This window comes from Coregonus lavaretus (genome assembly GCF_964263955.1).
Source record: "Coregonus lavaretus genome assembly, chromosome: 24".
Taxonomy (NCBI): Eukaryota; Metazoa; Chordata; class Actinopteri; order Salmoniformes; family Salmonidae; genus Coregonus; species Coregonus lavaretus.
Window position 1 is genome coordinate 43511520 of NC_140011.1, and position 24712 is coordinate 43536231.

Here is a 24712-nt window from a genome sequence, read left to right on the forward strand (position 1 = left end):
CCACACACCAACACATTTTTCTAAGCTTCAGAAATATCTGCATTTCACCACATTTGGTGTGTTTCTCCAGACTTTGCCAGAGGGAATTGTTGATATGTTGTACATTTTCTATTCTAGATAACATTTTCTTTGGAAAAAAAATGCATTTTTACGTACACGTCTTTAATATTTTACAAATAGGAAGACGGAAAAAAAGTATTTATCCACAATCTGCTCTGAACAAGTCCGGTCCTGCAGTGTCTTAACAAAATTAAATCAACATATTTAGGCTGATTTCATCCAGTGTCCAGAAACATTGATTTGTGCGATATGCACATATTTAATGAGATTGCCTAATTGGCATATTTTAATAAAGTATTTCAGAAAATGTTGATAATTCAGTCTATTTATCGTGATATGGATTTTTGTCTGTATCACCCAGCTTTAATATGAACCATGTTACCGTTGTTCTTGTACAGTATCTGTCCAGGGGGTGTACTCGTACCTCTCGCTATATAAACAGGAGATCCAATCCTTTATACTGTATCAATCCATCGCCACACATGGAGTTCCCTCTCTGCCCCTATTGGCCTGTGGCTTGGAAAAGACTTACTTAGTATCTGTTTTAGGTGACGTCATATTACATTATACAGAAAGGATTCACATTCACACCCTTAGATTTTTTACCACATTTTGTTGTTACAGCCTGAATTTAAAATGTTTTTTTTTGTTTGTTTTGTTATTGGCTTACAGACAATACCCCATAATGTCAAAGTGGAATTATGTTTTTCTAAATGTTTACAAATTAATTTAAAATGAAAAGCTGAAATGTCTTGAGTCAATAGGTATTCAACCCCTTTGTTATGGCAAGCCTAAATAAGTTCAAGAGTAAAGATTTGCTTAACAAGTCACATAATAAGTTGCATGGACTCACTCTGTGTACAATAATAGTGTTTAACCTGATTTTTGAATGACTACCTCATCTCTGTACCCCACACATACAATTATCAGTAAGGTCCCTCAGTCGAGCAGTGAATTTCAAACACAGATTCAACCACAAAGACCTGGGAGGTTTTTCCAATGCCTCGCAAAGAAAGGCATCTATTGGTAGATGAAGCAGACATTGAATAACCCTTTGATCATGGTGAAGTTATCAATTACACTTTGGATGGTGTATCAATACACCCAGTCACTACAAAGATACAGGTGTCCTTCCTAACTCAGTTTCTGAAGAGTAAGGAAACCCTTCAGGGATTTCACCATGAGGTCAATGGTGACTTTAAAACAGTTACAGAGTTTAATGGCTGTGATAGGAGAAAATGGAGGATGGATCAACAACATTGTAGTTACTCCACAATACTAACCTGATTGACAGAGTGAAAGGAGGGAAGCCTTTAGAGAATACAAATATTCCAAAACATGCATCCTGTTTGCAACAAGGCACTAAAGTAATATTGTAAAAAATGTACAGGACATGAGCAGGTTGCTGACTATTGGTGGCTGTTCAGCAGCCTGATGGCCTGGGGGTACACGCTATTGGCCGGTCTTATTTTTAGCCATGATGACCCTGTACTGCCCACGTCTGAGTGATGAAAGGAGAACAGGCCGTGGCTCGGGTGGCGGCGGTCCCTGATGATCTTCTTGGCCTTCCTGCGACACCTGGTGTTGTAGGTGTCCTGTAGGGCAGGCAGTGTGCACCCGATGGTGCGTTCAGCTGAGCGTACCACCCTCTGTAGTGCCTTGCTGTCCGAGGCGGTGGAGTTGCCGTACCAGGCTGTGATGCAGCCCGACAGTATGCTCTCGATGGTGCTCCTGTAGAATACTGTGAGGGTCCTCGGCAACAGGCCGCATTTCTTCACACTCCGTGTGGTTTTGACCATTTCAGCTCCTCGGAGATGTGTATGCCGAGGAACTTGGACGTGTTTTTTTTTAAACATCTCCACGGCGGCCCCGTTGATTAGGATTGGTGCGTGCCCAGCCTGGTTCCTCCTGATGTCCTCAATAGCTCCTTTGTTTTGCTGACGTTGAGGGAGAGGTTGTTTACCACACCGTCAGAGTGCCTACCTCCTCTCTGTAGGCCGTCTCGTCGTTGTTGGTAATCAGGCCTACTACTGTCGTGTCGTCAGCGGACTTCATGATGGAGTTGGAACTGTGTGAGGCGACGCAGTCGTGGGTATACAGGGAGTACACGAGGGGACTGAGGACACACCCTTGTGGTACCACTCTCCATGTTTTCAAGCATAGTGGTGGCTGCATCATGTTATGGGTATGCTTGTAGTCGTTAAGGACTGGGGAGTTTTTCAGGATAAATAAGAAATGGAATGGAGCTAAGCACAGGCAAAATTCTAGAAAACCTGGTTCAGTCTGCCTTCCACCAGACGCTGGGAGATGAATTCACCTTTCAGCAGAACAATAATGTAAAACACAAGGCCAAATCTACACTGGAGTTGCTCACCAAGAAGAGATTAAATGTTGTTGCCGAGTTACAGTTTTGACTTAAATCTACTTGAAAATCTATGGCAAGACTTGACAATGGTTGTCTAGCAATGACCAACAACCAATTTGACAGAGCTTGAATAATTTTGAAAATGTTGCACAATCCAGGTGTGGAAAGCTCTTAGAGACTTACCCAGAAAGACTCACAGCTGTAATTGCTACCAAAAGGTGCTTCTAAAATGTATTTACTCAGGGGGTTGAATACTTATCTAATCAAGATATAGTAGTATTTTATTTTTCATAATCTTTTAAGCAAATGTTTAGAATTTTTCTTCCAGTTTGACATTAGAGTATTTTGTGTAGATCGTTGACAAAAATGTCAATTAAATCCATTTTAATCCCACTTTGTAACACAACAAAATGTGGAAAAAGTCAAGGGGTGGGAATACTTTCTGAAGACACTGTAAGTGCTGCCCAGTCCTTGTAAAGTAACTATGTTACGATACATTATGAGTGTGTGGTCCTCTGTAGCTCAGCTGGTAGAGCACGGCGCTTGTAACGCCAAGGTAGTGGGTTCGATCCCCGGGACCACCCATACACAAAAAAAATGTATGCACGCATGACTGTAAGTCGCTTTGGATAAAAGCGTCTGCTAAATGGCATATTATTATTATTATTATTATATTATATTGTCCTTCATGATAATGATAGTCCTTTCTCTTGTCCTCCCCCAGCGGCAGCAGAGAAGGAGGCCATTAAGAACACATATACCAAGATGATGGATGCCTATGGGATCCTGGGAGTCCTACGCCTCAACCTGGGTGAGTCACTGACACCTGGGGGGTCTGATTTACCATAAACATCCTATTGGATGCTGCACCGCGTAATCATATAACCTAGCATGGAGCTAATGTTATCCCTGCGAGGATGGGTCTCCTACCCTTTGAGAAGTATTAGGGCTGGGCAGTATAATGTATTTTACTATACGCTGAGTGTACAAAACATTAAGAACACCTGCTCTTTCCATGACATAGACTGACCAGGTGAAAGCTATGATTCCTTATTGATGTCACTTGTTAAATCCACTTCAAGGGTTTTTAAGCCTCGAGAAATTTGGGACATGGATTGTGTATGTGTGCCATTCAGAGGGTGAATGGGCAAGACAAAAGATTTTAAGTGCCTTTGAACGGGGTATGGTAGTAGGTGCCAGGCGCACCGGTTTGTGTCAAGACCTACAATGCTGCTGGGTTTTTCACGCTCAGCAGTTTCCCGTGTGTATCAAGAATGGTCCACCACCCAAAGGACATCCAGCCAACTTGACACAACTGTAGGAAGCATTGGTTAACATTGGCCAGCATCCCTGTGCATTGGTTTCGACACCTTGTAGAGTCCATGCCCCGACGAATTGAGGCTGTTCTGAGGGCAAAAGTGGAGGGTGCAACTCAATATTAGGAAGGTGTTCTTAATGTTTTGTACACTCAGTGTATTCCGGTATTGATGGGACGGACCGGTTTGGGTTTTTACTTTACCTTCTATACCGGTATTTTAATGTTTCGTTTGTTATAAGTGATAAGCAACTCCGGCGGCGTGTAATGTCCGTTTTTATAGTTTACTCTGTTTGCTACTTGCAAGTCGTCTCTCCTGCCGCTTCCCACAGCCCCGCCCCCTGCCGCTTCCCACAGCCCCGCCCCCTGCCGCTTCCCACAGCCCCGCCCCCTGCCGCTTCCCACAGCCCCGCCCCCTGCCGCTTCCCACAGCCCCGCCCCCTGCCGCTTCCCACAGCCCCGCCCCCTGCCGCTTCCCACAGCCCCGCCCCCTGCCGCTTCCCACAGCCCCGCCCCCTGCCGCTTCCCACAGCCCTGCCCCCTGCTGCTTCCCACAGCCCTGCCCCTTGCCGCTTCCCACAGCCCTGCCCCCTGCCGCTTCCCACAGCCCTGCCCCCGCCGCTTCCCACAGCCCCGCCCCCTGCCGCTTCCCACAGCCCCGCCCCCTGCTGCTTCCCACAGCCCTGCCCCCTGCCGCTTCCCACAGCCCTGCCCCCCTGCTGCTTCCCACAGCCCTGCCCCCTGCCGCTTCCCACAGCCCCGCCCCCTGCTGCTTCCCACAGCCCCGCCCCCTGCCGCTTCCCACAGCCCCGCCCCCTGCCGCTTCCCACAGCCCCGCCCCCTGCCGCTTCCCACAGCCCCGCCCCCTGCCGCTTCCCACAGCCCCGCCCCCTGCCGCTTCCCACAGCCCTGCATTTTACATTTTAGTAATTTAGGAGACACTCTTATCCAGAGCGACTTACAGTTAGTGAGAGCATACATTTTTCATACTGAATCGAACCCACTACCCTGGCGTTGCAAGCGCCATGCTCTACCAACTGAGCTACAGGAGGCCATAATTACACTTAGTTTGTGTATATTTGCGGCTAAAATAAATTGCATTAGCCATTAATGCTAAGCGCTAGTTAGCTGGATGACCAGTGCTGAGGGGTGTACTACAAAACAGGATCAATGAGTTAGCCGGGAAACTTTGATTTAACAACCAGAAATAAGAGTTGATTTTTCTGGTTCATAAAAAAAAAGCTAAACATAGTTCTGTGTGTTTGGTTACTGAGTCAGTTAGACCATGCCCATTTCAAGCTTTATTTTTCTAAAAACTACAAAGTTATTTCAGAATATTCAGGCAAGTTAGCTGGCTAACTCCTTGATCTTGCTTCGTAGTATACTCCTCTGGCGTAGGCCTAGGTCAGCATGTTGTTTGTGAAACGGTGTCGTCTTAATCAGAGAGGAATAGGTGAAGCATGAATATGTTAGCTAGCTAGCTACATGAAGAAGGGGAATGTAAAATTGTATAGGGTCCCCTAGGAAAAGCTGACCAACACTTTGGTTCCTACCCTGTCACAATAATTCCTCCCTGGCTTATTAATTAGTTGTCAAGTCAAACAACAGTGTAGTCAGGGTGCTTCTCACTGTATTACAACTATTGAATTGCAATTCTATTTCCATGATTTCAACAGTACACCAATAAACTAGGCCTAGATGTTTGCCCAGTGTGGAAATTATAACATTTTATGAAAATGCTGAAAATTGTTGGGTTGAATTGAACAGTTTAAAACAACCAGAATGGAGAAATTGAAATCACTTATCATTTTTTGTGTTGCCACCCTAGGGTCACGAACTACTCATAAAGCATATTTAGAACTTTTATTATTAATAAATATAAAATACAGCCATACTGTAAACATTTTGAAAAAGTGTGATATGATATTTTGGGCGTATCGCCCAGCCCTGTAAAGCATGGGTGACCTTATGGCAAATGCAGAACATTTCTTCCTGGTTGTAATCAATGCAATTACAAAGGGGGTTGCTAAAACAATGGTGTTGAACTGTAGGGTTGTGAAGGAGCCTTCTTCAGCAGCCTGTAGTCTACAGTATGTCCTGCCTGTTGACTGCAGAGATTCTCTGTCTCCTGCCCTCTGCGTGACCTCGAAGGCCAGCCTGTTATAACATGGAGGAAGCTCAGCTTTTAAACAGATTAAAGCCAGTTTTACAGATCAGATCACACTGATAAAACACTCCCTGTTTACTGATTCTGAAGCAAGGCAGCCGAACGACAAGCTCAGTTAACTCAGCCCAGTGGTGAGCTGTTGTGGACTGGTAATGGCAGTATGATGGCATGGGGTTTAACACGGCCATTTCTCTCCCTCTCCCTCTATCTCTCCCTCTTATCTTTTCCCTTCTGCCATCTCCCCATGTTTTTACCTCCTCCTTCACTTCCTCATTTTCTCTGTCTTATCCTTCAACCCCCTCCTCTACCCCTCCTCGTCTCCTCTCCTTCTTCCTCGTCTCCTCCCCTCTTCCTCCTCCTCTCTCCTCCCTTCATCCTCTCCTCTCCTTCTCTCCTCTACTCTCCATCCTCCCCTCCCACCTCTCCTCCATCTCCTTTTCTCTCCTCCTCCTCCCTCTCTCTAGGTGATTCCATGCTCCACAGCTTGGTGGTAGCATCAGGCTGTAGCTCCGTAGGGAAAGTGCAGGACTCTGAGGTGTTCCGGGTCACGTCTACAGAGTTTGTCTCTCTGAAGAACGACCCGAGTGACGAGGACCGCATCGCTGACGTTAGGAAGGTCCTGAACTCTGGGAACTTTTACTTCGCCTGGTCCGCCAGCGGCATCAGCATGGACCTCAGCCTCAACGCCCACCGCCGGATCAAGGAGGACAGCACAGACAACCGCTTCTTCTGGTGGGGAGTGGGATACATTATATATACTAACCACTTCTTCTGGTGGGGAGTGGGACACATTATATATACTAACCACTTCTTCTGGTGGGGACAATTCACTTTTTATACTCACAATATTAATGTGATTCAGGGAATCAAAATGAAAGTGAATCTGGGACTCAGAAAAGTGATTTGCTGAAAGTTATTCAGAGTATGAAGTCTTACTAGTCCATACGTAATCCTTACCTAGTCCTTACCTGGTCCTACCTAGTCCTTACCTGGTCCTACCTAGTCCTTACCTGGTCTACCTAGTCCTTACCTGGTCTACCTAGTCCTTACCTGGTCCTACCTAGTCCTTACCTGGTCCTACCTAGTCCTTACCTGGTCTACCTAGTCCTTACCTGGTCCTACCTAGTCCTTACCTGGTCTACCTAGTCCTAACCTGGTCTACCTAGTCCTTACCTGGTCTACCTAGTCCTTACCTGGTCCTTACCTGGTCCTACCTAGTCCTTACCTGGTCCTACCTAGTCCTTACCTGGTCTACCTAGTCCTTACCTGGTCCTTACCTGGTCCTACCTAGTCCTTACCCTGGTCCTACCTAGTCCTTACCCTGGTCCTACCTAGTCCTTACCCTGGTCCTTACCTAGTCCTTACCTGGTCCTTACCTAGTCCTTACCTGGTCCTTACCTAGTCCTTACCTGGTCCTACCTAGTCCTTACCTGGTCCTACCTAGTCCTTACCTGGTCTACCTAGTCCTACTTAGTCCTTACCTGGTCCTACCTGGTCCTACCTAGTCCTTACCTGGTCCTACCTAGTCCTAACCTGGTCCTACCTAGTCCTTACCTGGTCCTACCTAGTCCTACCTAGTCCTTACCTGGTCTACCTAGTCCTACCTAGTCCTTACCTGGTCCTACCTGGTCCTAGCTAGTCCTTACCTGGTCCTAGCTAGTCCTTACCTGGTCCTAGCTAGTCCTTACCTGGTCCTACCTAGTCCTTACCTGGTCCTACCTAGTCCTTACCTGGTCTACCTAGTCCTTACCTGGTCCTACCTAGTCCTTACCTGGTCCTACCTAGTCCTTACCTGGTCTACCTAGTCCTTACCTGGTCCTACCTAGTCCTTACCTGGTCCTACCTAGTCCTCAACTGGTCCTACCTAGTCCTTACCTGGTCCTACCTAGTCCTTACCTGGTCTACCTAGTCCTTACCTGGTCCTACCTAGTCCTTACCTGGTCTACCTAGTCCTAATGCTCATATTGTACTTCATAATACTAGCTCATATTGCACCTCATAGTCCTAATGCTCATATTGCACCTCATAATCCTAATGCTCATATTGCACCTCATAATCCTAATGCTCATATTGCACCTCATAATCCTAATGCTCATATTGCACCTCATAGTCCTAATGCTCATATTGCACCTCATAGTCCTAATGCTCATATTGCACCTCATAATCCTAATGCTCATATTGCACCTCATAATCCTAATGCTCATATTGCACCTCATAATCCTAATGCTCATATTGCACCTCATAATCCTAATGCTCATATTGCACCTCATAATCCTAATGCTCATATTGCACCTCATAATCCTAATGCTCATATTGCACCTCATAATCCTAATGCTCATATTGCACCTCATAATCCTAATGCTCATATTGCACCTCATAATCCTAATGCTCATATTGCACCTCATAATCCTAATGCTCATATTGCACCTCATAATCCTAATGCTCATATTGCACCTCATAATCCTAATGCTCATATTGCACCTCATAATCCTAATGCTCATATTGCACCTCATAATCCTAATGCTCATATTGCACCTCATAGTCCTAATGCTCATATTGCACCTCATAATCCTAATGCTCATATTGCACCTCATAGTCCTAATGCTCATATTGCACCTCATAATCCTAATGCTCATATTGCACCTCATATTCCTAATGCTCATATTGCACCTCATAATCCTAATGCTCATATTGCACCTCATAATCCTAATGCTCATATTGCACCTCATAATCCTAATGCTCATATTGCACCTCATAATCCTAATGCTCATATTGCACCTCATAATCCTAATGCTCATATTGCACCTCATAATCCTAATGCTCATATTGCACCTCATAATCCTAATGCTCATATTGCACCTCATAATCCTAATGCTCATATTGCACCTCATAATCCTAATGCTCATATTGCACCTCATAATCCTAATGCTCATATTGCACCTCATAATCCTAATGCTCATATTGCACCTCATAATCCTAATGCTCATATTGCACCTCATAATCCTAATGCTCATATTGCACCTCATAATCCTAATGCTCATATTGCACCTCATAATCCTAATGCTCATATTGCACCTCATAGTCCTAATGCTCATATTGCACCTCATAGTCCTAATGCTCATATTGCACCTCATAGTCCTAATGCTCATATTGCACCTCATAATCCTAATGCTCATATTGCACCTCATAATCCTAATGCTCATATTGCACCTCATAATCCTAATGCTCATATTGCACCTCATAGTCCTAATGCTCATATTGCACCTCATAGTCCTAATGCTCATATTGCACCTCATATGCCGTCTCATATTGTGGCTGATCTACTGGCGCTGGTGTTGTGCTTAGTGCATCATGGCTCTCATGACATTAACCTGTGTGTAGAGGCTGACATGTGTCTTGTCTCCACTTAGGAACCAGTCCCTTCACCTTCACCTGAAGCACTATGGTGTGAACTGTGATGACTGGTTGTTGAGGTTGATGTGTGGCGGGGTGGAGATCAGGACGATCTACGCAGGTCACAAACAGGCCAAGGCCTGCGTCATCTCCCGCCTCAGCTCAGAGAGGGCCGGGACACGCTTCAACGTCCGAGGGGCCAACGATGACGGACAGGTGGCCAACTTCGTAGAGACTGAACAGGTAGAGAGAGAGAGGGAGGGAGGGAGGGAGGGAGGTGATGGGAGGGAGGGAGAGAGGGAGGGAGGGAGGGGCATGGGTGTGTTTTGGAGAAGTTGTGGGAGGATAATGTCTCCATTTGGGAAATAGATGTTTCATCTCAGTAGAACTTCCTGGTTTATCAAGGTTGAATAAGATGGGTCAAATAAAATGGACTGTATGTTATGGTAACTAGGAGGTGTAGACTACTGTTGGTGCAGGGAGACTGTACTGGTGGTGTACTGTATGTAAGGTAACTAGGAGGTGTAGACTACTGTTGGTGCAGGGAGACTGTACTGGTGGTGTACTGTATGTTATGGTAACTAGGTAACTAGGAGGTGTAGACTACTGTTGGTGCAGGGAGACTGTACTGGTGGTGTACTGTATGTAAGGTAACTAGGAGGTGTAGACTACTGTTGGTGCGGTGGTATGGTATGGTAACTAGGAGGTGTAGACTACTGTTGGTGCAGTGGTATGTTATGGTAACTAGGAGGTGTAGACTACTGTTGGTGTAGTGGTATGTTATGGTAACTAGGAGGTGTAGACTACTGTTGGTGCGGTGGTATGTTATGGTAACTAGGAGGTGTAGACTACTGTTGGTGCAGTGGTATGTTATGGTAACTAGGAGGTGTAGACTACTGTTGGTGTAGTGGTATGTTATGGTAACTAGGAGGTGTAGACTACTGTTGGTGCGGTGGTATGTTATGGTAACTAGGAGGTGTAGACTACTGTTGGTGCAGTGGTATGTTATGGTAACTAGGAGGTGTAGACTACTGTTGGTGTAGTGGTATGTTATGGTAACTAGGAGGTGTAGACTACTGTTGGTGCGGTGGTATGTTATGGTAACTAGGAGGTGTAGACTACTGTTGGTGCGGTGGTATGTTATGGTAACTAGGAGGTGTAGACTGCTGTTGGTGCAGTGGTATGTTATGGTAACTAGGAGGTGTAGACTACTGTTGGTGCAGGGAGACTGTACTGGTGGTGTACTGTATGTAAGGTAACTAGGTAACTAGGAGGTGTAGACTACTGTTGGTGCGGTGGTATGTTATGGTAACTAGGAGGTGTAGACTACTGTTGGTGTAGTGGTATGTTATGGTAACTAGGAGGTGTAGACTACTGTTGGTGCGGTGGTATGTTATGGTAACTAGGAGGTGTAGACTACTGTTGGTGCAGTGGTATGTTTTTGGCACCTCTGACTGTAGCGCCGCTGTGATCGACCGACAATAACAACCAGCTACACCTGTGAAACGTGTGTAGGCTACTGGTGCGTCTTTTTTATGGGGTCATAAAAACTGTCATTAAACTGTTGTTTTATTTATATGGTCTGTCCTTGTAGGCTATGTAGCAATGTCACCTAGATGATTACATTCTAGACAAAGCCTTTCAAAAAGGTATACTCTCCCAAGTAATCGAATACTAACGTCCGTTCTGATATTCGAATAATCATACCCATCCCTAATACCAACATTAAGTGTCCTATGTATTCATATATACACTGCTCAAAAAAATAAAGGGAACACTTAAACTACACAATGTAACTCCAAGTCAATCACACTTCTGTGAACTCAAACTGTCCACTTAGGAAGCAACACTGATTGACAATACATTTCACATGCTGTTGTGCAAATGGAATAGACAACAGGTGGAAATTATAGGCAATTAGCAAGACACCCCCAATAAATGAGTGGTTCTGCAGGTGGTGACCACAGACCACTTCTCAGTTCCTATGCTTCCTGGCTGATGTTTTGGTCACTTTTGAATGCTGGTGGTGCTTTCACTCTAGTGGTAGCATGAGACGGAGTCTACAACCCACACAAGTGGCTCAGGTAGTGCAGCTCATCCAGGATGGCACATCTATGCGAGCTGTGGCAAGAAGGTTTGCTGTGTCTGTCAGCGTAGTGTCCAGAGCATGGAGGTGCTACCAGGAGACAGGCCAGTACATCATGAGACGTGGAGGAGGCCGTAGGAGGGCAACAACCCAGCAGCAGGACCGCTACCTCCGCCTTTGTGCAAGGAGGAGCAGGAGGAGCACTGCCAGAGCCCTGCAAAATGACCTCCAGCAGGCCACAAATGTGCATGTGTCTGCTCAAACGGTCAGAAACGGACTCCATGAGGGTGGTATGAGGGCCCGACGTCCACAGGTGGGGGTTGTGCTTACAGCCCAACACTGTGCAGGACGTTTGGCATTTGCCAGAGAACACCAAGATTGGCAAATTTGCCACTGGCGCCCTGTGCTCTTCACAGATGAAAGCAGGTTCACACTGAGCACATGTGACAGAGTCTGGAGACGCCGTGGAGAACGTTCTGCTGCCTGCAACATCCTCCAGCATGACCGGTTTGGCGGTGGGTCAGTCATGGTGTGGGGTGGCATTTCTTTGGGGGGCCGCACAGCCCTCCATGTGCTCGCCAGAGGTAGCCTGACTGCCATTAGGTACCAAGATGAGATCCTCAGACCCCTTGTGAGACCATATGCTGGTGCGGTTGGCCCTGGGTTCCTCCTAATGCAAGACAATGCTAGACCTCGTGGCTGGAGTGTGTCAGCAGTTCCTGCAAGAGGAAGGCATTGATGCTATGGACTGGCCCGCCCGTTCCCCAGACCTGAATCCAATTGAACACATCTGGGACATCATGTCTCGCGCCATCCACCAACGCCACGTTGCACCACAGACTGTCCAGGAGTTGGCGGATGCTTTAGTCCAGGTCTGGGAGCCACCTCATCAGGAGCATGCCCAGGCGTTGTAGGGAGGTCATACAGGCACGTGGAGGCCACACACACTACTGAGCCTCATTTTGACTTGTTTTAAGGACATTACATCAAAGTTGGATCAGAGAGTGACTCCAAATCCAGACCTCCATGGGTTGATACATTTGATTTCCATTGATAATTTTTGTGTGAATTTGTTGTCAGCACATTCAACTATGTAAAGAAAAAAGTATTTAATAAGATTATTTCATTCATTCAGATCTAGGATGTGTTATTTTAGTGTTCCCTTTATTTTTTTGAGCAGTGTATATATATATTTTTTTACCAACATTAATCACAACAATTACAGAAGGGAATAAACGTTTCTCTCTGCTCATTGAACACTGCACTGTGGCTGCCATCTACTCTAGCCTGTGTTTGAAGTCTGTGCGTCCATGGGTATCTGTGTGACTAAAGTAGGTATGGTTGTGTATATCGGAGGGCCTGGGAGGCAAATTACCATCTCCTATGGATGAATAAAGTATTCTTCTCCTCTGTCTGCAGGTGATCTTCCTGGATGACCAGGTGTCTTCCTTCATCCAGATCCGTGGTTCAATTCCTCTGTTCTGGGAGCAACCAGGAATACAGGTAAGACAAAGGGGTCTGCACCTAACCATAAAATGGTGGCTGTAAATATTGACTTCAGAAGGATCTCGCACTCAGCAAAAAAAGAAATGTCTGTGGGACATCTGTGATAAAACCACTAAACTAAACTCTGCAAAAAAAGAAATGTCCCTTTTTCAGGACCCTGTCTTTCAAAGATAATTAGTAAAAATCCAAATAACTTCACAGATCTTCATTGTAAAGGGTTTAAACACTGTTTCCCATGCTTGTTCAATGAACCATGAACAATGAATGAACATGCACCTGTGGAACGGTCGTTAAGACACTTAACAGCTTACAGACGGTAGGCAATTAAGGTCACAGTTATGAAAACTTAGGACACTAAAGGGGACTTTCTACTGACTCTGAAAAACACCAAAAGAAAGATGCCCAGGGTCCCTGCTCATCTGCGTGAGTGTGCCTTAGGCATGAGGACTGCAGATGTGGCCAGGGCAATGAATTGCAATGTCCGTACTGTGAGACGCCTAAGACAGTGCTACAGGGAGACAGGACGGACAGCTGATCGTCCTCGCAGTGGCAGACCATGTGTAACAACACTTGCACAGGATCAGTACATCCGAATATCACACCTGCGGGACAGGTACAGGATGGCAACAACAACTGTCCGAGTTACACCAGGAACGCACAATCCCTCCATCAGTGCTCAGACTGTCCACAATAGGCTGAGAGAGGCTGGACTGAGGGCTTGTAGGCCTGTTGTAAGGCCGGTCCTCACCAGACATCACTGGCAACAATGTCGCCTATGGGCACAAACCCACCGTCACTGGACCAGACAGGACTGGCAAAAAGTGCTCTTCACTGACGAGTCGCGGTTTTGTCTCACCAGGAGTGATGGTCTGATTCGCGTTTATCGTCGAAGGAATGAGCGTTACACCGAGGCCTGTACTCTGGAGCGGGATCGATTTGGAGGTGGAGGGTCCGTCATGGTCTGGGGCGGTGTGTCACAGCATCATCGGACTGAGCTTGTTGTCATTGCAGGCAACCTCAACGCTGTGCGTTACAGGGAAGACATCCTCCTCCCTCATGTGGTACCCTTCCTGCAGGCTCATCCTGACATGACCCTCCAGCATGACAATGCCACCAGCCATACTGCTCGTTCTGTGCGTGATTTCCTGCAAGACAGGAATGTCAGTGTTCTGCTATGGCCAACGAAGAGCCCGGATCTCAATCCCATTGAGCACGTCTGGGACCTGTTGGATCGGAGGGTGAGGGCTAGGGCCATTCCCCCTCAGAAATGTCTGGGATCTAGCAGGTGCCTTGGTGGAAGAGTGGGTTAACATCTCACAGCAAGAACTGGCAAATCTGGTGCAGTCCATGAGGAGGAGATAATAATAATAATATAATATGCCATTTAGCAGACGCTTTTATCCAAAGCGACTTACAGTCATGTGTGCATAAATTTTTACATATGGGTGGTCCCGGGGATCGAACCCACTACCCTGGCGTTACAAGCGCCATGCTCTACCAATTGAGCTACAGAGATGCACTGCAGTACTTAATGCAGCTGGTGGCCCCCTTTGTTCAGGGACACCATATTCAATTTCTGTTAGTCACATGTCTGTGGAACTTGTTCAGTTTATGTCTCAGTTGTTGAATCTTGTTATGTTCGTTCTAATATTTACACGTTAAGTTTGCTGAAAATAAACGCAGTTGACAGTGAGAGGACGTTTCCTTTTTTGCTGAGTTTATGCAGTACCAGTCAAAAGTTTGGACACATCTACTCATTCAAGGGTTTTTCTTTATTTTTACAATTTTTTTACATTGTAGAATAATAGTGAAGACATCAAAACTATGAAATAACACATATGGAATCATGTAATAACCAAACAAGTGTTAAACAAATCAAAATATATTTTATATTTGAGATTCTTCAAATATCCACCCTTTGCCTTGATGACAGCTTTGCACACTCTTGGCATTCTCTCAACCAGCTTCATGAGGTAGTCACCTGGAATGCATTTCAATTAAAAGGTGTGCCTTCTTAAAAGTTAATTCATGCGTTTGAGACAATCAGTTGTGCTGTGACAAGGAAGGGGTGGTATACAGACGATAGCCCCATTTGGTAAAAGACCAAGTCCATATTATGGAAAGAACAGCTCAAATAAGCAAAGAGAAACGACAGTCCATCATTACTTTAAGACATTAAGGTCAGTCAATCCGGAAAATTTCAAGAACTTTGAAAGTTTCTTGAAGTGCAGTCGCAAAAACCATCAAGCGCTATGATGAAACTGGCTCTCATGAGGACCGTCACAGGAATGTAAGACCCAGAGTTACCTCTGCTGCAGAGGATAAGTTCATTAGTTACCAGCCTCAGAAATTGCAGCCCAAATAATTGCTTCACAGAGTTCAAGTAACAGACACATCTCAACATTAACTGTTCAGGGAAGACTGTGTGAATCAGGCCTTCATGGTCGAATTGCTGCAAAGAAACCACTACTAAAGGACACCGATAATAAGAAGAGACTTGCTTGGGCCAAGAAACACGAGCAATGAACATTAGACCGGTGGAAATTTGTATTTTGGTCTGGAGTCCAAATTGGAGATTTTTGGTTCCAACTGCCGTGTCTTTCTGAGACGCGGTGTGGGTTAATGGATGATCTCCGCATGTGTATTTCCCACCGTAAAGCATGGAGGATGAGGTGTTATGGTGTGGGGGTGCTTTGCTGGTGTCTGTGATTTATTTAGAAATCAAGGCACACTTAACCAGCATGGCTACCACAGCATTCTGCAGTGATACGCCACCCCATCTAGTTTGGGCTTAGTGGGACTATCATTTGTTTTTCAACAGGACAGTGACCCAACAGATTGCAAAATAGCTGGGAAGAGATTTGATTTTCCATGGCACAGGGTGTATGAGTTGATTATATAAAACAACACAAGATTCAACGCTTGGTGCTTTATTGTACAGAATTCTTGCCACCAATAAAATGTTGAATATTTGGGGAATACAACCATCGCAGCTCTGCTGATTTTGTTGCGAGGATACAGAATCAATGGACTATTTGTCCTGGTATTACCCTCTGGTTGCCTGGTTCTGGTCTCAGGTTCAGGAATGGCTGAAAATGCACAACATGTACAGTGGGGGAAAAAAGTATTTAGTCAGCCACCAATTGTGCAAGTTCTCCCACATAAAAAGATGAGAGAGGCCTGTAATTTTCATCATAGGTACACGTCAACTATGCCAGACAAAATGAGGAAAAAAAATCCAGAAAATCACATTGTAGGATTTTTAATGAATTTATTTGCAAATGATGGTGGAAAATAAGTATTTGGTCAATAACAAAAGTTTCTCAATACTTTGTTATATACCCTTAGTTGGCAATGACACAAGTCAAACGTTTTCTGTAAGTCTTCACAAGGTTTTCACACACTGTTGCTGGTATTTGGCCCATTCCTCCATGCAGATCTCCTCTAGAGCAGTGATGTTTTGGGGCTGTCGCTGGGCAACACGGACTTTCAACTCCCTCAAAAGATTTTCTATGGGGTTGAGATCTGGAGACTGGCTAGGCCACTCCAGGACCTTGAAATGCTTCATACGAAGCCACTCCTTCGTTGCCCGGGCGGTGTGTTTGGGATCATTGTCATTCTGAAAGACCCAGCCACGTTTCATCTTCAATGCCCTTGCTGATGGAAGGAGGTTTTCACTCAAAATCTCACGATACATGGCCCCATTCATTCTTTCCTTTACACGGATCAGTCGTCCTGGTCCCTTTGCAGAAAAACAGCCCCAAAGCATGATGTTTCCACCCCCATGCTTCACAGTAGGTATGGTGTTCTTTGGATGCAACTAAGCATTCTTTGTCCTCCAAACACGACGAGTTGAGTTTTTACCAAAAAGTTCTATTTTGGTTTCATCTGACCATATGACATTCTCCCAATCCTCTTCTGGATCATCCAAATGCACTCTAGCAAACTTCAGACGGGCCTGGACATGTACTGGCTTAAGCAGGGGGACACGTCTGGCACTGCAGGATTTGAGTCCCTGGCGGCGTAGTGTGTTACTGATGGTAGGCTTTGTTACTTTGGTCCCAGCTCTCTGCAGGTCATTCACTAGGTCCCCCCGTGTGGTTCTGGGATTTTTGCTCACCGTTCTTGTGATCATTTTGACCCCATGCGGTGAGATCTTGCGTGGAGCCCCAGATCGAGGGAGATTATCAGTGGTCTTGTATGTCTTCCATTTCCTAATAATTGCTCCCACAGTTGATTTTTTCAAACCAAGCTGCTTACCTATTGCAGATTCAGTCTTCCCAGCCTGGTGCAGGTCTACAATTTTGTTTCTGGTGTCCTTTGACAGCTCTTTGGTCTTGGCCATAGTGGAGTTTGGAGTGTGACTGTTTGAGGTTGTGGACAGGTGTCTTTTATACTGATAACAAGTTCAAACAGGTGCCATTAATACAGGTAACGAGTGGAGGACAGAGGAGCCTCTTAAAGAAGAAGTTACAGGTCTGTGAGAGCCAGAAATCTTGCTTGTTTGTAGGTGACCAAATACTTATTTTCCACCATAATTTGCAAATAAATTCATATAAAATCCTACAATGTGATTTTCTGGATTTTTTTCTCTCAATTTGTCTGTCATAGTTGACGTGTACATATGATGAAAATTACAGGCCTCTTTCATCTTTTTAAGTGGGAGAACTTGCACAATTGGTGGCTGACTAAATACTTTTTTTCCCCACTGTATCTAAAATTGACCCTAGAAATTGACCCTTTGTTGGGAGATCTGGAGAGACCTGGTCAATCAATTACTAATATACTAATACTCTTAGTAAAAGTATTTATCTTGAACTCGCAATCTGTGGATTCTATTCGATTAGATAGATTGAAATTGTACGTTAGCATAGTTGAAAGATATATGGTTGGTAGAAATCCGACGAGGGTGGCCAGCAGAGATAGGTGGGATGGGCTGAGGGTTGGGATGTGGAACTGGAGACAGGTGGAGTTGCTGGGCGGGGGATAGAATGATGTCCAAAGATAAAAGTCTAAAAATAAAGTCTAAATAAACAAAAACAAAAAGTAAGTTTGAATGACACAACAGATGCCTGCTTTGTTACAACAGATGCCTGTTTTGTTACAACAGATGCCTGTTTTGTTACAACAGATGCCTGTTTTGTTACAACCGATGCCTGTTTTGTTACAACAGATGCCTGCTTTGTTACAACAGATGCCTGCTTTGTTACAACAGATGCCTGCTTTGTTACAACAGATGCCTGCTTTGTTACAACAGATGCCTGCTTTGTTACAACCGATGCCTGTTTTGTTACAACCGATGCCTGTTTTGTTACAACCGATGCCTGCTTTGTTACAACAGATGCCTGCTTTGTTACAACCGATGCCTGCTTTGTTACAACAGATGCCTGCTTTGTTACAACCGATGCCTGCTTTGTTACAACCGATGCCTGTTTTGTTACAACCGATGCCTGTTTGGTGCTGATGCCGTGCAGGTGCTTGTAGGTGTGTGTACACATTCGGAAAGGATTCAGACCCCTTGACTTTTTCCACATGTTGTTAAATTACAGCCTGATTCTAAAATGGATTAAATAAATATAAATCCTCATCAATTTACGCACAATACCCTGTAATGACAAAGCGAAAACAGGTTTTCATAACTTATTGCAAAAAAAAAGAAAAATGCCTTATTTACATAAGTATTCAGACCCTTTGCTATGAGACTCGAAAGTGAGCTCAGATGCATCCTGTTTCCATTGATCATCCTTGAGATGTTTCTACAACTTGATTGGAGTCCACCTGTGGTAAATTCAATTGATTGGACATTATTTGGAAAGGCACACACCTGTCTATATTAGGTCCCACAGTTGACCATGCATGTCAGCGCAAAAACCAAGCCATGAGGTCGAAGGAATTGTCCGTAGAGCTCAGAGACAGGATTGTGTTGAGGCACAGATCTGGGGAAGGGTACCAAAACATTTCTGCAGCACTGAAGGTCCCCAAGAACACAGTGGCCTCCATCATTCTTAAATGGAAGAAGTTTGGAACCACCAAGACTCTTCCTAGAGCTGGCTGCCCGGCCAAACTGAGCAATCGGGGGAGAAGGGCCTTGGTCAGGGAGGTGACCAAGAACCCGATGGTCCCTGACAGAGCTCCAGAGTTCCTCTGTGGAGATGGGAGAACTTTCCAGAAGGACAACCATCTCTGTAGCACTCCACCAATCAGGCCTTTATGGTAGAGTGGCCAGACGGAAGCCACTCCTCAGTAAAAGGCACATGACAGCCCGCTTGGAGTTTGCCAAAAGGCACCTAAAGACTCTCAGACCATGAGAAACAAGATTCTCTGGGTCTGATTAAACTTTTGTGACGCTTGGCATTCATGCCAAAGAGTTTGTCTGGAGGAAACCTGGCACCATCCCTACAGTGAAGCATGGTGGTGGCAGCATCATGCTGTGGGGGTGTTTTTCAGCGGCAGGGACTGGGAGACTAGTCAGGATCAAGGCAAAGATGAGCGGAGCAAAGTGCAGAGAGATCCTTGATGAAAACCTGCTCCAGAGTGCTCAGGACCTCAGACTGGGGCGAAGGTTCACCTTCCAACAGGACAACGACCCTAAGCACACAGTCAAGACAACGCAGGAGTGGCTTCGGGACAAGTCTCTGAATGTCCTTGAGTGGCCCAGCCAGAGCCCGGACTTGAACCCAATCGAACATCTCTGGAGAGACCTGAAAATAGCTGTGCAGCGACGCTCCCCCATCCAACCTGACAGAGCTTGAGAGGATCTGCAGAGAAGATTGGAAGATACTTCCCAATTACAGTTGTGCCATGTTTGTAGCGTCATACCCAAGAAGACTCTAGGCTGTAATCGCTGCCGAAGGTGCTTCAACAAAATACTGAGTAAAGGGTCTGAATAATTATGTAAATGTCATATTTCAGTTTTTTATTTTTAATACATTTGCAAACATTTCTAAAAACCTGTTTTGCTTTGTCATTATGGGGTATTGTGTGTAGATTGGTGAGGAAAAAAACTATTCAATCAATTTTGGAATAAGGCAAAATAAAATAAATGTCGAAGGTCAAGGGGTCTGAATACTTTCCGATAACATTGGGCTGGCTGATCCTTTTCTATATATATTAACATTTGGCTGGCTGGTCCTTTTCTAAATATACACACAGTGGCCAGTTTATTAGATACACCCAACTAGTACCAGGTTGGACCCACAATTGCCTCCAGAACAGCCTGAATTCTTCGGGGCATGGAAGCATTGCTCAATTGGTACCAAGGGACCTATTTTGTGCCAGGAAAACATTCACGATTATACTACCGCCACCACTCTGTACTGTTGTCAACAGGCAGGATGGGGCCATGGACTCATGCTGCTTACGCCAGATCCTGACTCTTCCAAAAGCACGACGCAACATGCAATTGTTCAGTGTTGGTGATCTCGTGCACTCTGGAGCCACTTCTTGTTTTTAGCTGATAGGGGCGGAACAAGGTGTGGTCGTCTGCTGCAATAGCCGTTCTGTTCACAACTTAATTTTAAAATGGATTAGATTTAGATTTTGTGTCACTGGCCTACACACAATACCCCATAATGTCAAAGTGGAATTATGTTTTGAGACATTTTTACAAATTCATTAAAAATGAAAAGCTGAAATGTCTTGAGTCAATAAGTATTCAACCCCTTTTTGTTATGGCAAGCCTAAATTAGTTCAGGAGTAAAAATGTACTTAACATTAAAACCACTGGGCCTCGAGGGAGCTCCCCCCCACCTTCAAGCTAATGAGAAGTCATTTTGACTGCAACATTCTAAAAGTGTAATTCATACGTTTCATATATGCTATCGCAAAAAAAAAAGGTTGTGATTATGACGTTCTAAGGTAACATTAGAATACAATTTTTATTTTTAATTAACACACTAGCATTTTCATTAGTTTGTTACAGTTTTGTTTGTTTGTTTGTTTGTTTACAGTTTTGACTTAAATCTGCTTAAATCTATGACGAGACCTGAAAATGGTTGTCTAGCAATGATCAACAAGCAATCTGACAGAGTTTGAAGAATTTGGAAAATAGTTATGGCCAAATGTTGCACAATCCAGGTGTAGAAAGCTCTTAGAGACTCACCCACAGTTGTAATCGCTGCCAAAGTTGCTTCTACAAGTATTGACTCGGGTGTGAATACTTATTTCTGTATTTCATTTTCAATAATTGTGCAATAATTTCTAAGCATGTTTTCACTTTGGCATTATGGGGTATTCTGTGTCGATGGGGTCGTGAACATTTTTATTTAAGCAATTTTGAATTCAGGCTGTAACAACAGAATCTGGAATAAGTCAAGGGGTATGAATACTTTCTGATGGCACTGTGTGTGAGGAGGAGACTGGAGCAGTTTGACAACTTCTTCTATGGTAGACGAGCCATACATAGACAGCTTCTTCTATGGTAGACGAGCCATACATAGAGGCAGCTTCTTCTATGGTAGACGAGCCATACATAGAGGCAGCTTCTTCTATGGTAGACGAGCCATACATAGAGACAGCTTCTTCTATGGTAGACGAGCCATACATAGACAGCTTCTTCTATGGTAGACAAGACATACATAGAGACAGCTTCTTCTATGGTAGACGAGCCATACATAGAGACAGCTTCTTCTACGGTAGACGAGCCATACATAGAGACAGCTTCTTCTACGGTAGACGAGCCATACATAGAGGCAGCTTCTTCTATGGTAGACGAGCCATACATAGAGGCAGCTTCTTCTATGGTAGACGAGCCATACATAGAGACAGCTTCTTCTATGGTAGACGAGCCATACATAGACAGCTTCTTCTATGGTAGACAAGACATACATAGAGACAGCTTCTTCTATGGTAGACGAGCCATACATAGAGACAGCTTCTTCTACGGTAGACGAGCCATACATAGAGACAGCTTCTTCTACGGTAGACAAGCCATACATAGAGACAGCTTCTTCTACGGTAGACGAGCCATACATAGAGACAGCTTCTTCTACGGTAGACGAGCCATACATAGAGACAGCTTCTTCTATGGTAGACGAGCCATACATAGAGGCAGCTTCTTCTACGGTAGACGAGCCATACATAGACAGCTTCTTCTATGGTAGACGAGCCATACATAGACAGCTTCTTCTATGGTAGACGAGCCATACATAGAGAGAGCTTCTTCTATGGTAGACGAGCCATACATAGAGACAGCTTCTTCTACGGTAGACGAGCCATACATAGAGAGAGCTTCTTCTACAGTAGACGAGCCATACATAGAGAGAGCTTCTTCTACGGTAGACAAGACATACATAGAGACAGCTTCTTCTATGGTAGACGAGCCATACATAGAGACAGCTTCTTCTACGGTAGACGAGCCATACATAGAGACAGCTTCTTCTACGGTAGACGAGCCATACATAGAGACAGCTTCTTCTACGGTAGACGAGCCATACATAGAGACAGCTTCTTCTACGGTAGACGAGCCATACATAGAGACAGCTTCTTCTATGGTAGACGAGCCATACATAGAGACAGCTTCTTCTATGGTAGACGAGCCATACATATAGACAGCTTCTTCTACGGTAGACGAGCCATACATATAGACAGCTTCTTCTACGGTAGACGAGCCATACATAGAGACAGCTTCTTCTATGGTAGACGAGCCATACATAGAGACAGCTTCTTCTATGGTAGACGAGCCATACATAGAGACAGCTTCTTCTACGGTAGACGAGCCATACATAGAGACAGCTTCTTCTATGGTAGACGAGCCATACATAGAGAGAGCTTCTTCTATGGTAGACGAGCCATACATAGAGAGAGCTTCTTCTATGGTAGACGAGCCATACATAGACAGCTTCTTCTATGGTAGACGAGCCATACATAGAGAGAGCTTCTTCTATGGTAGACGAGCCATACATAGAGACAGCTTCTTCTATGGTAGACGAGCCATACATAGAGACAGCTTCTTCTATGGTAGACGAGCCATACATAGAGACAGCTTCTTCTATGGTAGACGAGCCATACATAGAGACAGCTTCTTCTATGGTAGACGAGCCATACATAGACAGCTTCTTCTATGGTAGACGAGCCATACATAGAGACAGCTTCTTCTATGGTAGACGAGCCATACATAGAGAGAGCTACCAGGCTACCGGGCCACCGGGCTACCGGGCTACCGGAAGAGGCTTTTGGTAGTAATCCCGTCCTTCAGCTGGCTCTCTCTAGCGAGGAAGGGGACAAGGTTACTTTGGTAGTAAGTTGTAAGTAGCCTTGTCCGAGTCAGAACGGCCCACAGGGCAGGAGCCCATCTTCTGTTTCTGTAGCGTGGGGGCAGCTTTATGTACAAGTACACCCCCTGGACAGGAAGCTAGTAGCAGGAAAGCCCAAACCCCACTAAAGGCTGCAGCAGCACAGCTGTGTAGTAAACCATGTCAGTAAAGGCTGCAGCAGCATGGCTGTGTCAGTAAACCATGTCAGTAAAGGCTGCAGCAGCATGGCTGTGCAGTAAACCATGTCAGTAAAGGCTGCAGCAGCATGGCTGTGTAGTAAACCATGTCAGTAAAGGCTGCAGCAGCACGGCTGTGTCAGTAAACCATGTCAGTAAAGGCTGCAGCAGCACGGCTGTGTAGTAAACCATGTCAGTAAAGGCTGCAGCAGCACGGCTGTGTCAGTAAACCATGTCAGTAAAGGCTGCAGCAGCACGGCTGTGTAGTAAACCATGTCAGTAAAGGCTGCAGCAGCACGGCTGTGTCAGTAAACCATGTCAGTAAAGGCTGCAGCAGCACGGCTGTGTAGTAAACCATGTCAGTAAAGGCTGCAGCAGCATGGCTGTGTCAGTAAACCATGTCAGTAAAGGCTGCGGCGGCACGGCTGTGTCCTGTGTGGTAAACCATGTCAGTAAAGGCTGCAGCAGCACGGCTGTGTCAGTAAACCATGTCAGTAAAGGCTGCAGCAGCATGGCTGTGTCAGTAAACCATGTCAGTAAAGGCTGCAGCAGCATGGCTGTGTAGTAAACCATGTCAGTAAAGGCTGCAGCAGCACGGCTGTGTAGTAAACCATGTCAGTAAAGGCTGCAGCAGCATGGCTGTGTCAGTAAACCATGTCAGTAAAGGCTGCGGCAGCATGGCTGTGCAGTAAACCATGTCAGTAAAGGCTGCAGCAGCATGGCTGTGTCAGTAAACCATGTCAGTAAAGGCTGCAGCAGCATGGCTGTGTCAGTAAACCATGTCAGTAAAGGCTGCAGCAGCATGGCTGTGCAGTAAACCATGTCAGTAAAGGCTGCAGCAGCATGGCTGTGTAGTAAACCATGTCAGTAAAGGCTGCAGCAGCATGGCTGTGTCAGTAAACCATGTCAGTAAAGGCTGCAGCAGCATGGCTGTGTAGTAAACCATGTCAGTAAAGGCTGCAGCAGCATGGCTGTGTAGTAAACCATGTCAGTAAAGGCTGCAGCAGCATGGCTGTGTAGTAAACCATGTCAGTAAAGGCTGCAGCAGCATGGCTGTGTAGTAAACCATGTCAGTAAAGGCTGCAGCGGCACGGCTGTGTCAGTAAACCATGTCAGTAAAGGCTGCAGCAGCATGGCTGTGTCAGTAAACCATGTCAGTAAAGGCTGCAGCAGCACGGCTGTGTAGTAAACCATGTCAGTAAAGGCTGCAGCAGCACGGCTGTGTAGTAAACCATGTCAGTAAAGGCTGCAGCAGCATGGCTGTGTCCTGTGTAGTTACTAGGGCCTATAGAATGTAACAGTAACCTGAATCTCTGTGTAACACAGTATTAATTATTCAAGACCCACTCCAGCCTCCCTAGAGCCTCTTTTCCAATTACTCCTCTATTGTT

At 45.3% G+C, this 24712-nt stretch overlaps 1 protein-coding gene across 1 annotated transcript in view; it reads left to right on the forward strand.

The window, feature by feature from the left end:
* Positions 1-24712, forward strand: part of LOC311099895 (synaptojanin-1-like) — an 88812-nt gene that overhangs the window by 8180 nt on the left and 55920 nt on the right. The window contains exons 3-6 of the mRNA XM_084140614.1: positions 3150-3236; positions 6372-6639; positions 9318-9543; positions 12806-12889. Coding sequence (XP_083996740.1) covers positions 3150-3236; positions 6372-6639; positions 9318-9543; positions 12806-12889 — 665 coding nt within the window. The remainder of the gene's footprint in view (positions 1-3149; positions 3237-6371; positions 6640-9317; positions 9544-12805; positions 12890-24712) is intronic.